The sequence below is a fragment of the Mastomys coucha genome, unplaced genomic scaffold, assembly GCF_008632895.1.
Source record: "Mastomys coucha isolate ucsf_1 unplaced genomic scaffold, UCSF_Mcou_1 pScaffold5, whole genome shotgun sequence".
NCBI classification, from domain to species: domain Eukaryota; kingdom Metazoa; phylum Chordata; class Mammalia; order Rodentia; family Muridae; genus Mastomys; species Mastomys coucha.
The window spans coordinates 110,116,174-110,139,242 of record NW_022196911.1 but is presented as its reverse complement, the minus strand read 5'-3'; the positions used below and the strand labels follow the sequence as shown (position 1 = coordinate 110,139,242).

At 49.8% G+C, this 23,069-nt stretch overlaps 1 protein-coding gene and 1 long non-coding RNA gene across 2 annotated transcripts in view; one reads left to right on the top strand and one right to left on the bottom strand.

Annotated features, from left to right (window-relative positions):
* The window catches only part of Sdk2 (sidekick cell adhesion molecule 2), a 292,689-nt gene extending 277,049 nt beyond the window's left edge, over positions 1–15,640 (top strand). Inside the window, exons 43-44 of the mRNA XM_031354086.1 lie at positions 1,291–1,475; positions 11,005–15,640. Coding sequence (XP_031209946.1) covers positions 1,291–1,475; positions 11,005–11,358 — 539 coding nt within the window. The 3' untranslated portion in view covers positions 11,359–15,640. The remainder of the gene's footprint in view (positions 1–1,290; positions 1,476–11,004) is intronic.
* On the bottom strand, positions 4,447–6,331 carry LOC116079059. The gene is made up of 2 exons (XR_004113740.1): positions 6,209–6,331; positions 4,447–4,984 (listed from the first exon to the last, which is right to left on the bottom strand). It is a non-coding gene; the product is annotated as an uncharacterized LOC116079059 (long non-coding RNA).
* Positions 15,641–23,069: the final 7,429 nt, after the last annotated feature.

Sequence of the window (23,069 nt, the reverse complement as noted above, 5' to 3'; positions counted from 1 at the left end):
TTTCTCTGTGTAGCCCTGGCTGTTCTGGAACTCACTCTATAGACCAGGCTGGCCTCAAACTCAGAAATTCGCCTGCCTCTGCCTCCCAAAGTGCTGGGATTAAAGGTGTGTGCCACCACCGCCCGGCTGGCTTACTTTTATTGGAGTAAAGTCAAGGTCCTGCCACCATCCCCCAGTCTCTGGAAGCAGTTAGCGTGGGAAGACCTTGAGGTATATAGCTCAGCTGCTAGAGAGCTTGCCTATCATGCTTGAGGCCCTGGGTTTGATCCCTGGCACTGTGAAAACTGGAAGTGTTGGCATATACCTGTAACCCTGGCAGGTTCTTGGGAGGTAGAACCATGAGGCTCAGTACTGAAAGGTCAGCCCTCAATTCCCTACGGTGTGAGACCAGCCTGCATCAAACGGGATCCTTTCCCAAAAGCTCAAAGCAATGAAAAAAAGTAGAGGCCATTTTGGTGGGACCCAACTCCCATTCCTGACTTCTTTCTGACTCCAGTGTCTCCTGAAGCCACCAGGCTGCCCGTTCGCAAGGGCCAGGGATGCTCCTGGGGCCCACCTGGTCCTCCTCTGATAGGATTGGGGAGTATTATGCTCCCAAAAGCTCAAGGGAGGTTGAGGCCACAGCCCAAGGGACTCCTGTCTCCAGCCTCAGCGTATTGACATTCACGGTTCAGTGGAGGCAGCAGGCTGGGGGTGGGGAAGCAACCTCTTTGAGCGAATTCACAAAGCTCCCCTCTGTCTTCTCTTGCAAGGGTAAGCCATGTGTACTTCTCCAAGGGAGCGGAGGGGAAGGTTGAGGGCGGAGCACCCAGGCTCTCATCCCTAGCCAATCCAGCCTTCCGAAGAAAGAAGCAATTGAAGCTGTGGTTACACTCACCCAAGCCTGGCATGGCTGCCACAGCCCCACTGAGCAGGCTCCCGGGCCTGCCACGGGGAACAAGGGGGCATTTTACCCATGGCCCCACCTCCCCTTGTGCCCCTTCCCCTCCTACTCATTGGACACACACATAGAGGCCTGCAGGTTCTATGCCCCCATGGGAATGAGAAAAATCTTGTTTTCACCAAGGCAGATTCAAGCTGAACTGGTCTCAGTAATGTTTGTGCATACACATATGTGCCCAGGCACATAGACACGCATTCCATTTGTCCTGTATGTTCAAGGACTTCAGTGTGGCATCCTGTTTTTTCTTCTCCTTCTCCTCCTCTAAGCTCCCCCGCCCCATCTTCTCTAAGGCACAGGCTAACACAGTGTGGTCCCAAGGAAGAACCCAGGGTGGAGGGGCTGATGGCCTGTGCTCCTCCAGACCTCTCTGAGCCTACCCTCAGCCTCATTCCCTTCTCTTTCTAGGTCCCCTCCCAGGCCCAGTCCAGGCAGCCTACATTACTCGGATGAAGATGTCACCAAGTACAATGACCTCATCCCAGCCGAGAGCAGCAGCCTGACTGAGAAGCCATCGGAGATCTCTGACTCCCAGGTGAGGGGCACAAGTATCCAAGCTTAGACTGGTGGTGGCTGCTACCAAATGGGGGATGAAGGGATGAACAGCATCCCATCATACAGCCAGCTTCCTCCTTCTCCTCCTCCTTCTCCTCCTCCTTCTCCTCCTCCTCCCTCTCCCTCCTCCCTTCTTTCCTTCCTTGACTATGGAGACCAAAGGAGAGAGAGAAGCTTTCCAGAAGTCATTCATGGGTCAGCCACCACCACCTCCGAGCCCTGCTCAGAGTTTGCCTCAGAGCAAATGGGGTCTGGATCACAGGAATCACATGACAGCTTGGACCCCTACAGTTACCAGAGCCCCCCCCCCCCATTGCCCAGGTTCTCAGTAACTCAGATTTATAGAGGAACCTTGGAGCTGAGGCGAAGAGTAACTTATAGAGGGGCTAGGGACGCAGCTCAGCGGATGAGCATATGGCAATCCCGGGGTTCAGTCTAAGCAACTCAGTGGATGAATAACCTACCTAGCATGTGGGAATCCTGGGGTTCAGTCTCCAGCTGCTCAGTAGGTGAGTACTTACCTAGCATTGGGTAGACCCTGGGGTTCCATCTCTAGCAGCATTTATACCAGCTACACCCATAATCCCAGCACTGGGGAGATGGAGCAAGAAATCCAAGACCATCCTGGAGTTCACTAAGTGCAACTGCCTGGGATTCTAGCTCCTTAGTGTCAGGGCCAGAGGCTACACTGTGCCTGCCTGTAGAGTTGGGTCTGAACCTTATTTCTACCCTATCCCCAAAGCCTTGCCTATGGGACTTTCTAAAGAGTTTTCTGCGCTGCCCAGTGAGCCATCTAAGCGAAGCAAACATTCATCACTCCTCTGAGTCTTGTTTTACTTGAGGAGTCTCTAAAAAAAAAAAAAAAGAAGAAGAAGAAGAAGAAGAAGAAGGAAAAGGAAAAAAAATCAAGTCCACCTTTAAAGACTAAAGGCAATACATGCTCTAGGCACTGAAAGTTATTCCCATCGGCTCCACATGCCTACCCACTTCACACCCTCCCTAACCCCCCCCCCCAGCTTTGGATACACATTCTATCTCTCCAAAGGGCTGTTGTTATGGGGGATGTGTTCATGTGAAAGATAGCACTTGATTGTGTGATATGGTGCCTGAGACCGACCGACATGGAGTTTACCCTGTCTCTTAGTGGCTCTGACTGGGAGGGTCGTTAGTAGCCCTTCACACACACAAGGCAGGTAGCATGGTACACTGAGCAGGATGAAGCTGAGCCATGTGGTGGTACCTGGCTCCTCACAGGCTCTGGAAAAGGCACGGACTGGGAATCGGGTCTCTCAACTGTTAACAGTGTTATTGGAAACCAAACATTTGGCTTTAGGACCACCACAGAGAACCCAGATTTCTGGTTCACTAGGACCCTAGCATCTCAGAGGTGGGTGTGTGGTTTGAGCAGGCTCCTCTTCCCAGTGTGATACTTGCATTATTGTCATTAAAATGTTTGCCTAGCTGTTGTTAAATAGCCACATCCCGGAGCTCTTAAGTGTCACCAAAGGGACCCCAAGCAGACAGCTTTACCACTCTGTAATTACCAGGAACACAGAACCCTAACTCTAGATGGCTTTCTTTGCACTCCTAGGCTTGACAACCATGGGAACTGTGTTTCTACATCATCCTAGGGCTTAGGACAGCTCCAGCAGAATCACAGGGAGAAGCTATCTCTGACTTCTCTCAAATCTTCTTGTCTCTCTCCCTCTCCCTATCTCTGGTCCTGGGAATGGAACACGAAGTCCCCCACTTGCTAGATGAGAACTTTACCCCTGGACTATATCACTGGCCTCTGGCCTATTTCCTGAGCCTACTCTCAGAACACGGAGGTAGGCAATGGAGATACAGCTCTGACACCTTCCCCCTCCCTCTCCCCTCCAGGAGCTCCTTGGGGTCTGCAGGATTACATGTGGAGGTAGAGCAGCTAACCTTGGCCCTCAGATCCTGGTGCTGCACATAGCCCTGCAAGAGCTCTCTGGATTATCAATCAGGGTCTGGGGTGTGACGTATCCACCCTGACGGCTGTCCTAGGCAGATGACAAGTGCAGGTCCCTGAGGATTGGCAACCATTCCCCCTCAGCGTCAGTGACTCTGAGAGAATTGCTGCCTCTTTGAGGGGTCCCCTCCCCCAAGTCCCCTGTGCATGAGTGTGCCTGTGCAACCTGGTTCATATTCCGAGTCAGACAGCCCAAATCTCATTCTCCAAACTGATACAAGTCTGTCCAGCCTCTACCCTGTGAGATAGTCATAAACAAAATGTCAATTTGATTTAAAAATAAACATCTATGATAAGATGCAGTGTGAGAAAGGCCCCCAGAGGACTGTGGGTGAAGGGCCAGAGGCAGAGGCTGGCTCATCCCAAGGACCCAGGGCCATGCCTCAAGAGGTGCTGGAGGCAGCCCCATTCCCCCAGCACAGGAAAGGCACACCCAAAGAAATTTGTCTGTGGCTTGTTTGGTGAAATGTCTAAAAATGCAGCCTGGCTGCATTCCAACTCACTTTCAAAATAACAGCACAAGTTTAGTAGCGAAAAAAAAAAAACATAGGTATATTTAGCACACAAATAATCTCAGTGGAGGAGAAACACTAAGCCCGCAGCCTGTCTTCCCATCTTAGTACCCAGTTCCTAGCAGGATCGTGGTTGGCCGGCTTCAAGCTCATTTTTAAAAAAATCAAATCTAGCCAGGCAGTGGTGGCACACACCTTAAATCCTAGCACTTGGGAGGCAGAGGCAGACGGATTTCTGAGTTCGAGGCCAGCCTGGTAAAAGAAAGAAAAGCCAAAATAAAAAAAATTAAAAAAAAAATCAAATCTATGTGAAAACGTTTAAAGAAGATATGTGGGACCAGTCACATCTATTTATTAAGGGTAGGGAGCATTTACTAGGAGTCAGGATGGGCCCTAAGAATCGTGGGTACATGATGTTCTGAATCCCTGGAAGGTATTGATGGCATTATGATTACTTCTAGGTTAAAACAAAAAACAGTGGTTGTGGTATGGGGTAGGGGGCAGCGGTCATACATACCTCAAAAGGTCCAGATCCCCCAACTCCCTGTTCTACCTTTCCTATTCTTTATGCAGGTCAGGCACATTGAAGTAATGACTGTTGGCTTCCTGTCTCTGTGGAACTCATTCATTGATTCACTGCTTCCTTCCTTGGGATATGTACTCCACAGCCACTGGTCCACATCAATGAATGGTACCAGATAATAGGTTTTCTCTGGCCAACAAAATAAGCCAAATTCAAGCTGAATTAAAAGTATAGAAGCAGGTTTATTGGAGGCAGCTCTTGGGCGAGTTCACTGGTCTCAAAGCACAGGGCCAGGGAAATCGACATGCAGAGAGGGAGGCAGAGAAGTTGATCATGCAGGCAGAGTCTGGGGTGGGTGCTGGGACCTTTTATCTGCAGCACATGCCTAGCACACCTGGTGGCGGTAGATGATGACATAACCAGTTGCTGGGTTCCCGAGAACAGGCCAGTGGCATTGCCTGTATATTAACAGATTTAGAATTAGGGGTAGGGTTATGGGTCCCAGGTTCGAATAACACCAGACCCATCGGTAGCTGCAGCAGTAAGCGAAAGATGCTTTGTGACGTCCTATTGTCCTATTATGGTCTGACGGAGAGGGCTACCTGTGCACACATAACCACATGTCTCGATTCTTAAATATCCTGGAGCCATAATTACTAACTGTAGGGAGAAAGGGCTGTCTAAACTCTCTTCCGTTTCCTGCTGTTTGAGGAAGTTGAGGCACCGAAGAGACCTGGGGGGGAAGCCACTACCCAAAGGCATGTAACAGAGGGATGGGGGGGCATCCTAGAAGATGTGGGTACTCATTTGGTGTATGCCAGTCCGAGTCAGGTGCACCATCCCCTTCCCTTAGGGCCGTTGAGTGTTTCTCATCTTTTTGTCCATTTTGTTTATTGTCCATCAGGTTGGGCCATCCCTAGAACGGGCTCAGCTAAGGCCCTGTCTGTCTCTCACTCTCCTTAGCCCAGAGAGAAAGATACCACAGGACAGAGAAGTTAGCCAATACCTTATCCATGCCAAACCTCATGCTTTATGCATCTCATTTTGAGCCCAACAGCCCCACCGTGGTAACAAGTTGATGTCCCCTAAGGCACTGGGGGATTTGGACACTCAGAGATGGCCAACATTAAGCTCTTGGTTACAGCGCTCAGAAGAGCAGGTGACTGGGATTCGGTCTGTCCCAATGACTCTGAGGGCAACATCCATCCCAAACCTCCCTCAGGAACCTCCCTCAAGGCTCTTGACCTCAGACATCCTAGAAGACAGCTAAGCTGCCTAGGCTGCCGTCAAGCTGCTTTCACACAGGGAGCCCAAAGTCCTGAAAATGACCCCTCACAGGGACATCAGGGAAGTCCTCTGAAGATTCTCAGGGACCCCTTAGCATGTCAGCAACCTCTCCAACTCCAATCCTCAAATCCCCTACAGAAGGTAGCGAATCTGCCCCAAAGGTTAGCTTATCCAAGGGACAGGGCCAGAGCCCTGTGTCCAGAGTGTGGTCAGGCAGAACAAAGCCCCTAGGACCCCAGATGAGGGAGGGGGATCTCTTAGTCTCTGAAGTCCTCAAAATAATAACAGGGACACACACACACACATAAGTACACCACACACTCACACACACAAACATGGGCACAATACACACACACACACACACACACACACACACACACACACACACCACCTACCTGGTCCCATACCTCAGACCTGTCTCTTACGCCCTGAGCTCCTCATCTGCTAAGTCTGGTAAGGAGATGGGCAAACAAGTAAAGGGCTTTGTCCCCTCTTTGGGATTTCAGCTTTTTCTCTACAATCGGCCCTCCTTCTGGGTCCCTCCCCCCCTTCTGTCCCCCCCAGCCTGGCGTCTGCCCTCCTACTCCTGCGACCGAGTAATTGCTGATTGAGTGGCTTTGAGGAGCTGTTAAGAGGCCAGGGAACTGAAGCAGTCGCTAGATGGCCTGGCAGGATGGTCCCTGAAAGCCCCCTTTGTGCTTGCCCGCTCCCGGGACGCCGCATTCAGTTACTGAGAGAGGGTTGAAAGCTAAAATCGGAGCCCCTGGCTCCCCTCATGCTCTTTCTTCTCACCCCACCCCCACCCTGAAAAGAAACAGATGTTCAGGGAGGTGGAGGCGGGAACTGCCCTATTAGTCTGAGGCAAAGACCACCCCCCCCTTCCTCCTTGACCCCGGGGAGCTGGAGGAGGGACTAGCTAACAGCTCAGACTCCACCTCCTCAGTACCCCCCACCCCCACTTCCAGCCTTCCCATCTGTCAGGGCTGCTGTCCCAGAGGGCCAGGCGTCCAGTAGGTGCTGGAGAGAAAGCAGCTGGTCGGAGGTAGTATAGATAAATGGGCTTTTAGATTTGGGCCTGGAAGAGCCGGAGAGGACCCAGCCCGTCCCCAAACCAGACCCCACCCACTGTTGGCTAGGGGGTGGGGGTGGGGAGGGCTGACCCATTCCAGTGACATCACTGAAGCAGTCTCCAATCCCTGGCCCCTTGTAATCTCTTCCAAGGGGACTGTGAGTCTTCCCATTGGCACTCTGTCCGTGCCCCACTCTTTCTCCCCAGCAATACCATTTATTCTACTCCTGCCTGCTTGGCTCCTTTTCACCTAGTAGGTAACGAGCTACCATTTTGCAGACTGGTCCCAAGGCTGAACGCCTGCCAGTGGCAGTTACAAACATGCTTGACTGGCAACAGCCATGCCACCACCTCTGACCACAGAGGCTCATGCATTGTAGAAGTAACAAACCATGATCTAGAACTCCCCCCTCACACACCCGTCACTGTCATGACCACCACTATCACCCCCAACCTCCGGCCTCAGGGTGTTGGCCTCGCCTCAGCATATGGGTTCCTCTTGTTATATGTCTTTTGTTCCAGGCAGGCAGCTGGGCTCGTGCGCGCGTGTGCATACACACACACACACACACACACACACACACACACACACACGCAAAATGGCTCACACTGTGCTACCCTGAACCCAAAGTTAATTGACTGGCGGGGCTGTCTATTGTGGGCTCTATCCTACTGGGGAAGATGGGTACTTGGAGGCTGCAAGTGGGGTGGGGGGGAAGCCTAGACTGCAGGAAGGTGGAGAGGAAGGCTGGGATCAAAGAAGAGGAAGTAAATTAGCCAATGGCTGAGGGGCATTTGTCTCCCTGGGAGGCAGAAAGGGACTCTCATTCTCCAGGAGTTCCAGAGTTAAGTGCAAGTTAAGTGCCATGGCGGACATCAGAAAATTAGGCAGCTCTGAGCTAAAGCCCCACCAGGCCTGCGTCCCAGCAAACCCTCTGTCTCTGCATTCAGCATCAGCGCACAAAGTACTAACATAGCATCGGCACTCAGTCAGTACCTAGTACCAGTACCTGTACCTGCACACCAGTAGTACTCACTGGGCATCAGTGCTCTCTTTCAGATAGCATCAGTACTCACACATATTAAGTACTTACATGGTACCAGTACCCATGCAACATTAGTGCTCACACGGGCCCCTTAGTATTCATAGAATCGGTGCTGAGTCACATAGCATGAGCACTCGTTCACTGACAGTACCCATGAAGCATTAGTACTCACTTAGCACCAGTACCCATGATGCAGCAGGAGTACTCCCACAACATCAGTACTCACAAACACAGTACCTCAAAGCATGAGTACCCTGGCAGCATGCATACCAAGACAGCCTTAGCATTCACATAGTGAATTCACAATCGAAGCACAGAGGTGTGAAAACTAATTACAGAAATGCCAAGTCAGCTGCTCCTGTCTCCCCAGGAGCGCTTTGCCTGGTCTTTGTCCCCTAGAGCGTTCTTGGGCATCCCATCTCCCATGGCTCGGGCCTGGGAACAAAGTCACCTCCAGTTGCTCCAGATGTCAAGCAGGACGCAGTGGGTCACCCCAAACTCACTGGTGTTGGCCTGGCTGCATTTTGTTGCCAGTGCTCTCCTTGACAAACATGTCATCCTTAGGGTCATATAAGCGATGAATCGGCCAGCTAGGGACGCTGGTTAGCTGGGTAGCAGCCAGGCAGCCTTGGTGGCAACCTCTGGGCTGCACGTCAGGAAGTGTGCCTTTCTCCATCCAAGCTGCTCTGTTCCCCAGAGTCTCCGTCTGTTACTCCTTCTCAAAACATGGCTGGAAGCTTGGGGTGGGGGAGGGGTGAGCGGTAATTTTAGCTCCACAATTCGGAGTTTACAATTCAGATCGACTTGTCTCCTGCGGAAGAAGCATGTGCCTAGAACCGCAGAATGTCACAACAGAGTTAAGAATAATTGAATATTTTACATTCATGGGGGGCAGGATGGCCTCCAAAGTCATCATAGGAAAATTTGGAGCTTTTGTTAACATTAAAAAAAAAAAAAAGTTTCACGTGTGTATGTGATTCTGTGATTCACGTACATATGTACATAGGAGGCCAAAGAAGCCAAAAGAGGGTACCAGAGTCCTTGGAGCTGGGATTACAGGCAGTTGTGAACTGCACAGCCTGAGGAAGAGCGGCGGGAGATGACCTTCGCCCCTGAGCCATCTCTCCATCCCCTGGTGACATTATTTTTCGTGATGGTTTCCTAACCGGCTTACTTTTTATCCTGAATCATATGTGGAAGAGCATCTACATTTGTCACCACCCAAGGATTCCCAAGTCTTTAGCTCAAACTTTATCCCTTGTCACAGAGCACAGACCCAGGTTAGAATGCGTTTTGGGGGCTGGAGAGATGGCTCAGTGGTTAAGAGCCCTTGTTCCTGCTGAGGTTCTGGGTTGATTCCTAACACTCACAGGTTGGCTCACAACTGTCCATACCTCTAATTTCTGGCATCCACTGCCCTCTTTTGACCTCTAGAGACCAGGTACACACACAGCATACAGCCATACATACAAGTAAAACATCCATACACATTAAATAAATCTAAAAAAACAAACAAAAAAACCCACTTTTTTTTTTAGATAGCATCTTGTCATGGATGGTCAAGGACTGGAAATGCAAACTGTCCTTAAATCAGTGTGCTAACTCAAGGACACCAGACACAGATGGGCATGGCATCTGTAATTCCAAGAACTCAGGAGGCCAAAGCGCGAGGGTCGTCCCACACTTGAGAGCAGCCTAGGCTGTATAGTACGTCATAGGCCATCTTGGGCTGAAGAATGAGCTTTTGTCTCAAAAGACAATAAACAAAAAAAGAAGGTGCTAGACAGAAAGTATATAATGTGTACACCTTTGGGTGGAGAATTGGAACAGGCTGTTTTTGAAGACAGAAAATAGGTGGGTGGTTGTATTGAGGTGGGGGCTTAAGAGGTTCAGGGTTGTACTTTGGGGTGACCAAAGTATTTGTAGCTGGACAGACCTGATGGCTCCCAGTGTCACACGCAGGCCGAACAGTGCTGAACTGCTCACTTTAAAATGGTTGGCTTATGTTAAGTAACTGGGAAGAGGAAAGGTTAGCATTTGACTGTGTAGGTCCAGCTCAGTCCTATGGGTCTGAAATCCTACTACCACCAGGCTAAGCAGGAAGAATTGCAAGATGAAGGGCAGCGTAGTGAGTTCAAGGCCAGGCTAGGGAAACCCTGTCTCAAAATGAACAAACAAACAAACAAACAAACAAACAAACTAGAAAGCAGGTACAGGGTAGCTCAGCAGTAGAACTTTGCCTAGCATGATTGAAGCTGTTGTACAGTAAAGAGAAAAAGACTGCCTTAGGCTCTGACAACACACTGGTTGACCGTCTCCTCATACTGGCTCTCCCAGAAGAAAGAGGGAAGGGTATGTGAAGGGACACTGTTGTGTTTACCAAAAGATAGAGAGCCGGGCTGTAGTGGCCCACGCCTTAATCCCAGCACTTGGGAGGCAGAGACAGGTAGATTTCTGAGTTTGAGGCCAGCCTGGCCTACAGAGTTCCAGGACAGCCAGGGCTACACAGAGAGACCCTGTCTCGAACCCCGCCCCCCCAAAAAAAGATAAAGAGAGAAGGAATATGTTTGGTGTAGGTATAATCAGGTATGGGGGAAGGGCGTGCCTCCAGGGGCCCACGCTGAGGCATCCCTTCCCCCCCACGCTGAGGCATCCCTTCCCTCTGAGGGACCAGCCACACCATGGTATAGTATAGAAAAGGGAAAGGATTGAGAGGTTAGGAGAGACAGAGAAAGGGGTGGGGGGAGGGAGGGGGGAGTAGAGGCCGGTCATGAGCACGTGGAAAGAGGGGAGGGGAATGGGCATGGGAGAGAGGGGGGTAAGGGACGAGAGGACAGAGGGGGAGCAAGAAGGCAAGAGCAAGAGAGAGCGGAGGGGGCTAGCAGCTTCTTTTATAGTGAGTCAGGCACACCACACCTGGCGTTGCCAAGTAACTGTGGGGCGGGGCTTAGACAAAATGCTAACAGACAGTGGCAGTGAGGGGTTGAAGTCAAGTCCTGAAAGAGGCAGAGAAAGAACCAGAATGCTTTGTGCCTTTGAGCCCTGACCTCACTAACACCCCATTCTCTCCTCCTAGGGGAGTGACAGCGAGTACGAAGTGGACACGAACACCCAGAAAGCCCACTCCTTCGTCAACCATTACATCAGTGACCCCACATATTACAACTCTTGGCGGCGTCAACAGAAAGGCATCTCTCGGGCCCAGGCCTACAGCTACACAGAGAGCGATTCCGGCGAACCTGACCACGTCACTGTTCCCAACAGCAGCAGCACCCAGCAAGGCAGCCTTTTCCGGCCCAAGGCCAGCCGGACTCCAACGCCCCAAAATCCCCCGAACCCCCCAAGTCAGCAGAGCACCCTCTACCGTCCCCCGAGCAGCCTCGCCCCCGGCTCCCGGGCACCCATAGCTGGGTTCTCATCCTTCGTTTGACATCAAAAGAGGAAAAAGAATGGAGGGAAAAAAAGACACCAAAATCCTCCTTTGCCACTTCCCCAAACGCCTGCCAGAAACCACACAAGAAAACCCCACCAAGACATCGACTCAGCTTTTCACCTGCCACGTTTATTTTTCCAGAGATTCCAGGGCCAGCAAAGCCGGGTTGGAGCACGGGCGGAGGGAGAAGAAACCCACGGGAGGACTTGGATGCATGCGACCTGCAATGGCTTCACGTCCTTGGGGTCTGTTTTGCGGTGTGGAGGGCTGGAGACCAGATAGTCTCACTTCTGCTGAGGACAGAGGGGCTTGGGGCCCTGGAGAGAGGGAGCCATAGGCAGGTGGGGCTGAGGAATCTGGGAACTTCTAGAAATGCAAACAGCTTCACCCCTCACGCTTGTGCTAGATCTCTGGGCTTGCTATCCTTGCCCCTCTGCAAAAAGGACGGATGTGTGTGCTCAGAGGTGAAGCCTGCCTGCTGTCTCCGGCTCTTCCTGGCAGATGTCCCATGGCTTTGTCACCCCACCTCCCTACCCCCGCCCTGCCTCAGCATCCCCCAAGGGCTCATAGCCCTTGTACAACTTCTTCACCAAGCATTTGGCTTATTTTTGGGAAAAGAAAAAGAAAAAAGAAAAATCAAATGGTAAGAATCCACTTAGCAACTTCCTTGTTCCTATAAAACAATGTATTTATTTATTATTATTATTTTTTTAAATTGTGAATTCAAGAAAGAGGGCTTAAGGGTCGGGAGAGAAAGAATTCCTCCGCCACATAACTGAGCCTTCTGTTGCTTGGATTCACTTCCCTGAAAGCCAAGATAAGGAGAGGTACCATCCGGGGAAGTGGAGACCCAAAGTGCTGGCTCCATGCTTAGGGATGCTTCAGGTGGTGTCCTGCAGGAAGTCAGAGATGCAAGGATAAAGCCTTGGCTGTTTCCTTCTGATCCACCAGCCCAATGCTAAGAGAAAGGAAACAACAGGTTGGGGGCAGTGCCCAGGATAGGACAGTGCCCAGGATAGAACGCTCAGCCTGGCAGGAGGAAGGTCGTATGTTCAGATCACCACTTTCCTCTGAATGTCCACCTTCCTGCTAGCCCATGCATCTGCCCCGTGAACTTGGAAGAAAAAGGGTCCAAGGGCCCCTCTTAAGAGGATACCCTGGGACTCCTCTGCCCAATAACTTTCTCACTTTAAGACCTGTGTAGCCCCCGCCCCCTGTCTCTACCCACGACATACAGGTGCCCAGAGGGGTGGTCCAGTCCATGGCCCTGAGGCTTTATAAAGAATCAAAGGCTATAGAGTTGTGGTCCCACATCTGTTCCACCACAGGGGCATGGCCGCTTTGGTAGGCAGGACTTGGGGAGACAGACTGCGCTTATCCCATGCCATCTCGGGGTGGGTGCTGGGCTGTAGGGAAGCTCCGGGACAACGCTTGGGGGTGGGAGAGTGCAGTCTGAGGCTTGGGACAACCCGTCTCTGGGGCTTCAAGCCTTAGTACAACTGAGGACCAGGCTACCTTTCACGGTCCACTTCCCCACAAAAGGTTACTTCAACTCCCCCTAACATCTCCCAGGCGGAGCTCAGTGAAGGCAGAGCTGGGAAGGACCAAAGAAAGGCCAGCCAGAAAGCTTTGCCCAAACTGCACATGGCAATTGAGATTCGTGGTCAGCCCAGCCAGGAGAGGAGGGTTAGATAGGCTCAAGGGACAAGAGTAGCTGATGGGAGGGAAAGCTGTTACTCCCAGGAAAGTTCTGTAAAAAGCCACGGGGGGCCTGAACTTCTCATCAGTTTCAGCCTTCCAACACAAGGATTTGGGGGAGGAGATTTTCTGATGTCCTGGGTTGACTTAGGCCCCTGGGGACATTAACCAGCCTAAGGCTCAGCCTAAGGCTGAGGATGCCTGGTTGCCTCCTTCAGAGCCTTCCCTGGGGCATGTCCAATTCAGTCAAGGATCAGACTTGCTGGGAGTCTACACAGTTACTGCTGGCCTTGTTGAGAGGCCCGAGTGGAGAGCCTGTAGCCATACTCACCAGTCTCTAGTCCTGCTAATTCTCACTGGGCAGAGAAGCCAGGGTCAAAGAGCACCCTTGAGTCCTATGTGGTCTCCTCCCTACACACCTGACCCCTGGGGATGCGAGTGAGGAGATGTGAGAAGCCAGGTCAGCAGGCAGGTGACCTAACTGCTGTGTGTGAACAGTGGCTTTTCACAGTGACTTCTCTTAGGCAGAAAGGGAGGCTCCTAAGCCTGGAAGCATAGCCTTGTCCCCACAGGACAACAAAGGGCCGAGACCTTGCCCCTCCAGGGATACAGGTTTCCCAGGGCTACCTTGAACTTTGTCAGTCAGCTGGACCCCAGCCCCTGCAGCATCTGGCATCTCCAGAGCCGCACATCTGCAGAGGCTGCATGAACTCACACTGCCACACTCACTGTCTGTTCCTCATGTCTTTTTTAAAACAACTTCATCTTTTTTTTTTTTTCCCTGTCTTCGGAGGCTTTAACCATTTAAGGATGTCCCGAGTTTACATTAGGGAATTATCAGCCCGGCCTAGCCCAGCCCAGTGAGGGAGCTTTAAAGAGGAAGTGGGAATGGTTTCAAATAAAATCATGTGTGTGTGTGTGTGTGTGTGTGTGTATGTGTGTGTGTGTATGTGTGTGTGTATGTGTGTGTGTATGTGTGTGTGGTGTTGCACAGGAGGCCAATTTTCCTTTGCCTTTAACAAATCACCTTGTGCATTGAGGTCCCCCCCCCTCTTCCATGTGCTCATTGGAACCCTTGCTGGCATCCGTGTGCACGGGCAAACTTGTGCTTATGTATAAGCATATAGAGATATGCACAGAACATACACCTATGTGTGTTAACAAAGGGGATCTTGTCATACCCTCTGATGGGCCCTTGGCTGTCTCTCATCCCCATGAGGTATGGATAGCCTGGGTCACTTGCACTTGGGCTATCAGTGGGGCCTATTACCCAAGCAGCTGAGCACATTACAAACTACAACTCCTAGATAAGCCTAGGGTGAGAGCCCTCCGTTTAGACACTGCCCGGGTTGGAGGGAATTATTGCCTACTCGGCCCCAGCCACAGCTGGACACCCAGTAGGTTTCCATCTGCGGAACTCTAGGTTGCTTAATGAGATCTCTTGGCCAATGTTTACATTTCTGCTGGGCACTGGAGGATCCCAAGAACTCCACTCAGACACCCTGCCGTATTCTAAGGGTATGGCGGGCACCGACCCTGGGTAAGGGGAAGCTTTCAATTTCCTGAGCCGATGAGGCCAGGGCTGTTGTCTTGTGACTATGGGAAACAGGTTCACAGAAGGGCACGCCTGGCCCTCTTGCTGTTGCCTCTCTGTGCCCTGAGGAAATCTGCCCCGTGTTCAGGAGCCCACACTTAGCACGCTGGGGCTGCTCTCTCCTCTCCTGGCAGTGCCTGCCTCCTGCATTCTTGCAGGCTCTGCACCCAGATTGCCAAGACTAACCAAATAGCTGCTCTGGGCTCCAGAAGCCGCTTCCTCTGGAGAGCTGCAGGGAGTTTACAAACCCACGCTGCTACTGCCTCTCCTCTCCCCTCTCCACCCCAAATCTGACACTGCCTGCCGTGAGTCAGAGGGAACAAGGACATAGCTGGGCTGCCTTGCCAGCCCTTGCTTCTTGAGGCCTTCTGTCATTGCTATCCATGCCTGCCCTGGACAGCATTTCTAAAGGTGCCAGAACTTCACAGTAGACTGCCCTAGGCAGGGGTTCCCCTCGCCTTCTCGAGTGGCGCACAGAGAAGGTGCCACCGTGTGCAGCCAGCCAGCTGGGCCATCAATGGGGGAAAGAGGGGACCCATAGACAGCCACCACCAGCTCCAGAGTGCCTCTGTGGTCCCATACAGGGACACCCACCCTAACCAACACCTCGAGCACAGGTGCCCCATCCCCTTGGGACAACCCCCTCCTTTCTGTTTCCATAAAAAAAAAAAAAAAAAAAAAAAATCCAAAGCATTTAAGTGTGTTACCTTCCTCCACCCATATAGACTCCCAAAACAAAACTCGGTACAAATCTTTATTTTTTTGATTTAAAAGCTATAATGAAAAATTATAGGGAGAGTACTCATTATGGCAGGTGTCTATCTGTAAGAAAAAATATATATCTATATGTCATATAGCTTGTTAGCAAGTTTATTTTTTAAACAAAAGGTAAGAAAGAAATTGATTTGAAATATATACCGCGAGAAGTCCCATGTCCTGTCAAACTGTCAGTATTTTATAAATAAACTTTTTTTTTGGAGTTCTGAAGCAGCAGTCATTCTTTCCCTCAGTGCAAATTCTGTTCCTCAGACATACGTTTCTACTTCTAGCCTTGTGGGGATTGCACAGAGCCAGTCCTGGGCAGGGCTCGTCTGCCTGCTTCCTTCATCAGCACGTGGTATCTATACCTTTAAACCAAAAAGTCCTGCTTGAGGCTGAGCAGAGCTCCAAGGCAGGACTTCAGCCCGACGGACATCTCTGAGTTTGACCCTTAGCCCCGGAAGAAGAAGAAAGAAAGAATGTGTTGTCTTAGGTTTGGGGACTCAGAGCCCTTCAGACATCTGATGCAACTGTTAATGGTCAATACTGACGATAGCATGGCATCGGAGAGAGACCTTGGTGGTCAAGAGCACCCCAGTTCAGTTCCCAGCACCCACATCATTGGGCTGCTCACAAGTACCTATAGTTCTAGTTCTAGGGGATCCAACTCCCTTTTTTCTGGCCTCTATAATTGCTCATGCGCGCACGCGCGCATGCATAAACACACACACGCACACACACATGCACACACACAAGTACTAATAAATGAAATTTAAAATAAGCATGTATAGTAATGACGACAGTAAGAGGTGACACATTGATACCACACTCCATGGAGTCAGATGACAAAGCCCTGAGTGTGACAGCTAAGGAAGGGGATAGGCACAGAGAGCTTTAAGAGGCCCGTTCTCCAGAAGCAGAGAGGCCGAGCCAGGATTTGTCTTAAGAACACAGTTTGACTCTGGGGGCACATTCTCACAGATCTGGTAAGGCAGTTCCTGGCTAGTTTTTAATTGTTACAAATCTAGTGCATAGGTCCAATCAAGGCTCTTTTTAATGTTTGTGATGGGACTTTGGTTATGCATTTTATTTACATTTTAGCTTCCTCCCCCTCTCCCCAGAGTCTTACTTCCCAGACTGGCCTGGAAATCACAATAATCCTCCTGCCTCAGCATCCCAAATGCTTGGATTATAGGCTGATGGACTGACCAAAATACATTTACCAGCACTTGAGAGGCAGAGGCAGAGGCAGTTAAATCTCCATGATTTCAAAATCAGCATGGTCTGTACAGTGAGTTCAAGGCCAGCCAGGGCTACATAGAGAGGGCTTGTCTCAAAAAGAAAAAAAAAAAAAAAAAAAAAAAAAAAATATATATATATATATATATACATAATGTTAGTTTTACTTAGAATGCACAAATGTAAATTCATTCACTACTCTGTTGGTATTGAGCCATGACATTACTCATTTTCTGCAAGTTGGCAGTTCCCCACGATCATCTCTTTGCATAAATCTCATCCATTTTGCATAAATCACACTTGCAAGACAACATTAATGCATTCCCCTTTCTGCTTTTTCTTTTCTTTCCTCCTCTTCCCACTCTTCTTCCTTTTGTTTCTTTCTAGAGTTGTTTTTAGAAGTATTTACTTTGTTTTATGTGTACCAGTGTTTTTTGCCTTCATGTCACTGTGCACGATGTATGCCTGATGCTCTTAGAGGCTAAAGAGGGCATTGGACCCCCTAGAGCTGCAGCTACAGATGATTGTGCCCTGCCATAAGGGCATAAAGAATCCAAACTGAGTCCTCTAGAAAAGCAGCCAGTGCTGTTGACCACGGGGCCATCTCTCTACCAGCTTTTCATTTCTTGAGTCTGTAATTCCCAGATGGCCTTGAACTCAAAGCTGTCCTTGGGCTTCAGCTCCCGTGTGATAAGATCACAGAGATGTACTGTGCTTTGTTTGTTTATTTAAAACAAGATCTCACTCTAGTCCAGAATTCAGTGTGTAGTCCAGCCTAGCCTGAAGTTCATAGCAATTCTCCTGCCTCAGCCTCCTACATGCCTGGATTATAGGCAGGAACTGTCATTCCCAGCTCGAGTTTCTATTTAACTGGTCATGATGGCTCATGCATTTAATCCCAATGGTCTGAAGGCAGAACCAAGCATAACTCATGGCCAGCCTGATCTATATAGCAAGTTCCAGGCCAGCTAGGATTACATAGTGAGGTCATAACACCACCCCAACACCTCAGAAAAGAAGAAACCTAAAACGATAAAAATGAAAAGTGTGTGTGTGTGTGTGTGTGTGTGTGTGTGTGTGTGTGTAGATATGCACATGACGCGTACGCAGAGGTTAGGGAATGACTTCTCTCACACTTTGGGTCCAGGGTATTGAACTCAGATCAGCAGGCTTAGCAGCTTCTTTAACCACTTTGGCCAACCCTGAGTTTCTCCTTTTTTCTTAAAGTCTGGGTCTTTTTCCTCCTCCTCTTCCTCCTCCTCCTCCTCCTCCTCCTCCTCCTCCTCCTCCTCCTCTTCTTCTTCTTCTTCTTCTCCTTCTCCTCCTCTTCCTTCTCCTTCTTCTCCTCCTCCTCCTCCTCTTCCTCCTCCTCCTCCTCTTCCTCCTCCTCCTCCTCCTCCTCCTCCTTCTTCTTCTCGTTCCTCCATTAAGCTACGAGTTCCTGGGGAGCAGGTTCCAACAGCACAGGCACTCCTTCCAGCAAGTTCTCACACAGCCAGCTCTCCAGGTGACGCAGGCTGGAGCAGGCTGGGCCTTTCATCACTTCCTTCATCCCTTGCCTGTTTCTGGGCTGACCTCAGCTCTTAGAGTGCTTGCTATGCCCAATTTGCACATTAATCTCTCGGCAAGACTTGCCCTTCCCTTGCTCAATTAGGGCAATGCCAATAGCACACTGAGTGACACTCTGTCCTCCTCTCTGGTTTTGTCACACTGACATTCATGGGATTGTCCATTCTGAACAGTGCTCATTTCTTTCTTTCTTTCTTTCTTTCTTTCTTTCTTTCTTTCTTTCTTTCTTTCTTTCTTCTTGAGACAGGGTTTCTCTGTGTAGTCCTGGCTGTCCTGGAACTCACTCTGTAGACCAGGTTGGCCTCAAACTCAGAAATTCACCTATCTCTGTCTCTCAAGTGCTGAGATTAAAGGCATGCGCCACCACTGCCTCGTAAGTGCTCATTTCTATGACATTTACAACATCACCCTTGCATGTTGTACCCAAAGGACTGAGCCCCCATTTTCTAAAATGCCCAAAGAACATGTAGTGGGTTCCTCTCTCCGCCCTCCCCCCTGTGTCATTTTGGGGAATTACTGGAAGTTGATGGCTCTGGTCAAAGGTTGAGTTCCTATTTCTTTAACGAAAAGCAGTTTACAGATATGACCGGTTACTGAGAGAGCAGACTTCTAGCTCTCATGGTCTTTCCCCAGGATTCTCCAGGTCCTACCTATTGACCAAGTCAATAAGACTTTGTATCTTTTTGTAGTTCCTCTTTACCAACAGGAACATAATTCACAGAGAAATGACAATTCTGTTTCCACTCTTATTTTACATCTGACACCATCTTTTATGAAATTATGTAAAAACCATCAGAAAGTTTACCGTCATCAACAAGTTTGAAACAGCTGATGCTTTGTAAACAGCCTGATTAGGGAAGGGGAAATAGACAGGCCTGATGGCCAGCAGCCTCCCACCATCAGCATCCAGAGCTCTAGAGTGGTCTGCATGCTTTGCAAGGGAATCTAAGGCATGCATTAAATCTAGGAGTCAGGGAAGAAGAGGTCAGATAAGAGACGTCTGTTTGTATCACATTGCAAGTTCTGTGTACTATACTTTACAACCGATTCTCACATCGATAAGAGGGTCTGAGTGGTCATTTTGACTACACATAATTCTTATCTTGCATGTAATTGAGAACCCCATTCCCACATTAGAAGTAACTTACAGACTTACTGCCCAAGGGTGTTTGCTTAAAGTATAATAACAGGGCCTCTTTCAGGACTTGGCTCCAAGATGAACAAAAGAGAAGAGACAACGGTCTCACTAAAGGACCATTTGATGGTCCTTGTGTATCAAATTACAGCCATGTGTATCAGATTTACTGTAGGAGCCGTGTCCAGCGCATGGCCCAGGAGAGGGCCATGAAGAGTCCCATCACTCAGAACACAGTAGAAGAATCTGCCAACAGAGATATTAGTGAAACCAGCGTTCTCCATGCTTACATGCTCCCTGGGCTGTGGCTCAAACTGCATCACAGTGTGATGGTCAGGGGGGAGTCTCGTGAAGCAACCCCACCAACTTAGACATGACCAATGTGTTATGGTAAACATTATTTGGGGATTTCTACCCCACCTCTGATCATTTCGTTCTTAAAAAAAAGACACAAAACATTTACATACATTTGTTTGTTTGTTTGTTTTGGTTTTTTGAGATAGGGTTTCTCTATGTAGCCCTGGCTGTCCTGGAACTCACTCTGTAGACCAGGCTGGCCTCGAACTCAGAAATCCGACTGCCTCCATTCGCTACCACTGCCCTATAATAAGTCTTAAAGTCACTAAAGCTGGGCAGATATCAACTCTTTATGCTATTTTGTCAGCTTCCCTGTCAATAACCCTGAGATATAACTTGCCATGTTCCACCTGGGCCAGTCCCACTCCAGCTGACCAGCCCTCAAGGCCACACTCTCAGGATCTACCTACCCCCTCACCCTCTCCTTGTTGTCTCTGCCTCAGACCCCAAATAGGGAATGGAAGCCCCACCTACCTCTCATCTGCCAGCTACAAGCGGTAGGCATCTTTATTAACCAATGGTTTTAAACCAAGGAGCAAGGTTTGCACAATAAAAGCTCGCATAGTGAGGCACCCAGACCCTGGGATACAGAACTTAGGCTAACAATACACAGCAGCAGAACAAACTCCAACTCCCAGGACCTCCACCAGAGCCATGAGGATAGAAGGAAAACCCTGTGGGGAAAATAAAATAAGATGGAAATTGTGTATAAAAAGACACATATAACATGGCAGCCAGGAGAGAGGGATGCTTCTAGAACGGTCTTTCGAAAATGTTGGGACTTGCCTGGCAGTGGTGGCGCACGCCTTTAATCCCAGCACTTGGGAGGCAGAGGTAGGCGGGTTTCTGAGTTCGAGGCCAGCCTGATCTACAGAGTGAGTTCCAGGACAGCCAGAGCTACACAGAGAAACCCTGTCTCGAAAAGAAGAAGAAGAAGAAGAAGAAGAAGAAGAAGAAGAAGAAGAAGAAGAAGAAGAAGAAGAAGAAGAAGAAGAAAAGAAAAAAAATGTTGGGACTTGAAGTGTTTTCATAGGATCTCATTATGTAGATTTGGTATGGAGCCCAGGCTGGCCCAGAATTTATGATCCTTCTGCCTCGTCTCCCATGGGCTAGGATTACAGGCCTGTGCTACCACCATGCCCAGCCCTCCTATTTTACTTAGGAGAACTAACTGAACGAGCCCTTAGCTATCATCAGTGAGATTTGGGGGTTGGGGTGTTGTTAGCTGGAAACCAAGCAAAGTGGCACAGTCCTTCAATTCCAGCACTTGGGAGGCAGAGATAGGCACATTTCTGTGAGTTTGGGGCCAGCCTGGGCTACAAGAGACCTTGTCTCAGCAAATAAAACAAGGGGCCTGGGGAGGTGGCTCAGTGAGTAAGAAGGCTTGCTTTGCAAGCATGAAGACCTGAGTTCGAATCTCCATATAAAAGGACGGGCATGATGCCATGTGCCTTCAATCCCAACACTGGGGGACAGAGACAGGTGCCACCATTTCTATTGCCGTCCTCAGATCAAGTTGTGCTCTTGATCTCCTTCAGGGGGTCCCTATAGCTGGATGTTATGTCTAAAAAACTGAGTCTTGTGAATTCAGGAACCCTTGGGAGGCAAACACGCCTATTGGAGTACACAAGGCAAGCTTGAAGACAAACGTACACCCAGTTGAGGCTCTACTGGGGAGAGATTTGAGGAGAAGTCTATGCTGATTCGGCTTCTCTTTCTGTCAGCTTGACACAAATGACAGTCACCCGGGATGAAGAATTGCCTCCATCAGATTGCCCTGTAGGCAAGCCTGTGGAGCCTTCTTGATTGATTGCTGACTAAGGTAGAAGGACCCAACCCACTGTGAGTGGTTCCACCTCTGGGTACTTGGTCCAGGGTTGTATAAGAAAGCAAGCTGAGTAGGTCACAGGGAGCGAGACAGTAAGTAGAATTCCTCCAGAGCTTCCTCCTCCAGTGATGCACTGTGGCCTGGAACCTGAAATTAGTGTTTTGTCGCAGCAACAAAAGTCATCCCTGGACAAGATCCCTCTCCTCAGGTGTGGGTAAGTTGTGGGAAACGACAGAGGGAACTCCAAGCTGCAGGCGTGTGACAGCTGAATGTCATTCACACTTATGCTATGGCCAATGGAAAGAGAAATTTCTAGAACTTGCAGAAAAGGCTGGAAAGAGAGAGAGGAGACCCAGTGAGAGCAGGAGCAGGGGTCTTGCTCTGCTCCCCTCCCAGGTCATTCTCCTGTCTGAGCCCCATGTAATACAAATCCAATTCCCAATGAGAATTTGAGGGTGCCAGGGTGCAGTCCATGTAGAAAAGACTCTCTGGTGGGTAGAGAATAAGGCAAGGAGCAGTCAGGAGGGCAGGACAATTGAGCATAGAGGGTACAAGAGTGAAGGATGCCTGTGCCCCGGGGAAGATTTCATGTGTGGAGATAAAGATTGGAATCGGGTCTGACTTCATGTGTAGTCAAATAGCATTCTGGTGTCTTTTTTCCTCAGCTTACCATTTTTAGCTCATGGGCCACATAGAAACAGAATGGACGAGTTGTCTAGTGCAGCTTGGAATTAAATACACACTCACTGGATCTCTGTAGGATTTTGGCATGGTTCCTGGATGAGGTCGGTATGTTAGAGTAATGTTTGCCCAAATTCACTCCTAATAGGAACCTCAGAAGTTGGGTCTTTACAAATGTAATTAGTTAAAAGGAGGCCCAAGGAGGAGAGGACACAGGACACATCCAGGAGAGAAGCAGAGACAGAAGGCAGGCATGGTGACCTACACTTAGAATCAAGGTGCCAGGGAGGCAGAGACAGGCCAATCCCTGGGACTCAACAGCCAGCAAAGCCTAGCCTAACAGACAAGCTCCAGATAAAAGTGAGAGAGCCTGTTTCAAAAACAGGTGGACAGCACCTTAGGAATGACACTTAAGAGTGTCTTTTAGCCTCCACATGTATAGCAATAAGGGTACAAATGATAATGATGCTGCTACAGGCTAATAATGGAAGATCTGTCAGGAATTACTAGAGGTTACAAGAGGCTGGAAGGGGTACCTCCACCATCCCAGAAAGTACCCGGCAGACACTTTGATTTTGAACTAGCAGCATTTGCCGAGGCACAAGCCCACAGAGCACATGCGACCCGGTTCGGGTCCGGATCGCGGGGACTCGCCTCTTGGACGCCGCCCCGAGTGTTGGGACCCCGGCATGCTCTACCACTGAGTCACGCCCCCAGCCCCTCACTGGGGGATTCTAGGCAGGGGTTCTACCACTGAGCCATGTCCCTGGCCTAGGCCTTTATTGGTCTAGTCAGGAGTGATCCCAAGCCTTGGCAGTTGCCCTCCAGCCTGCTGCTGTACTAGCACC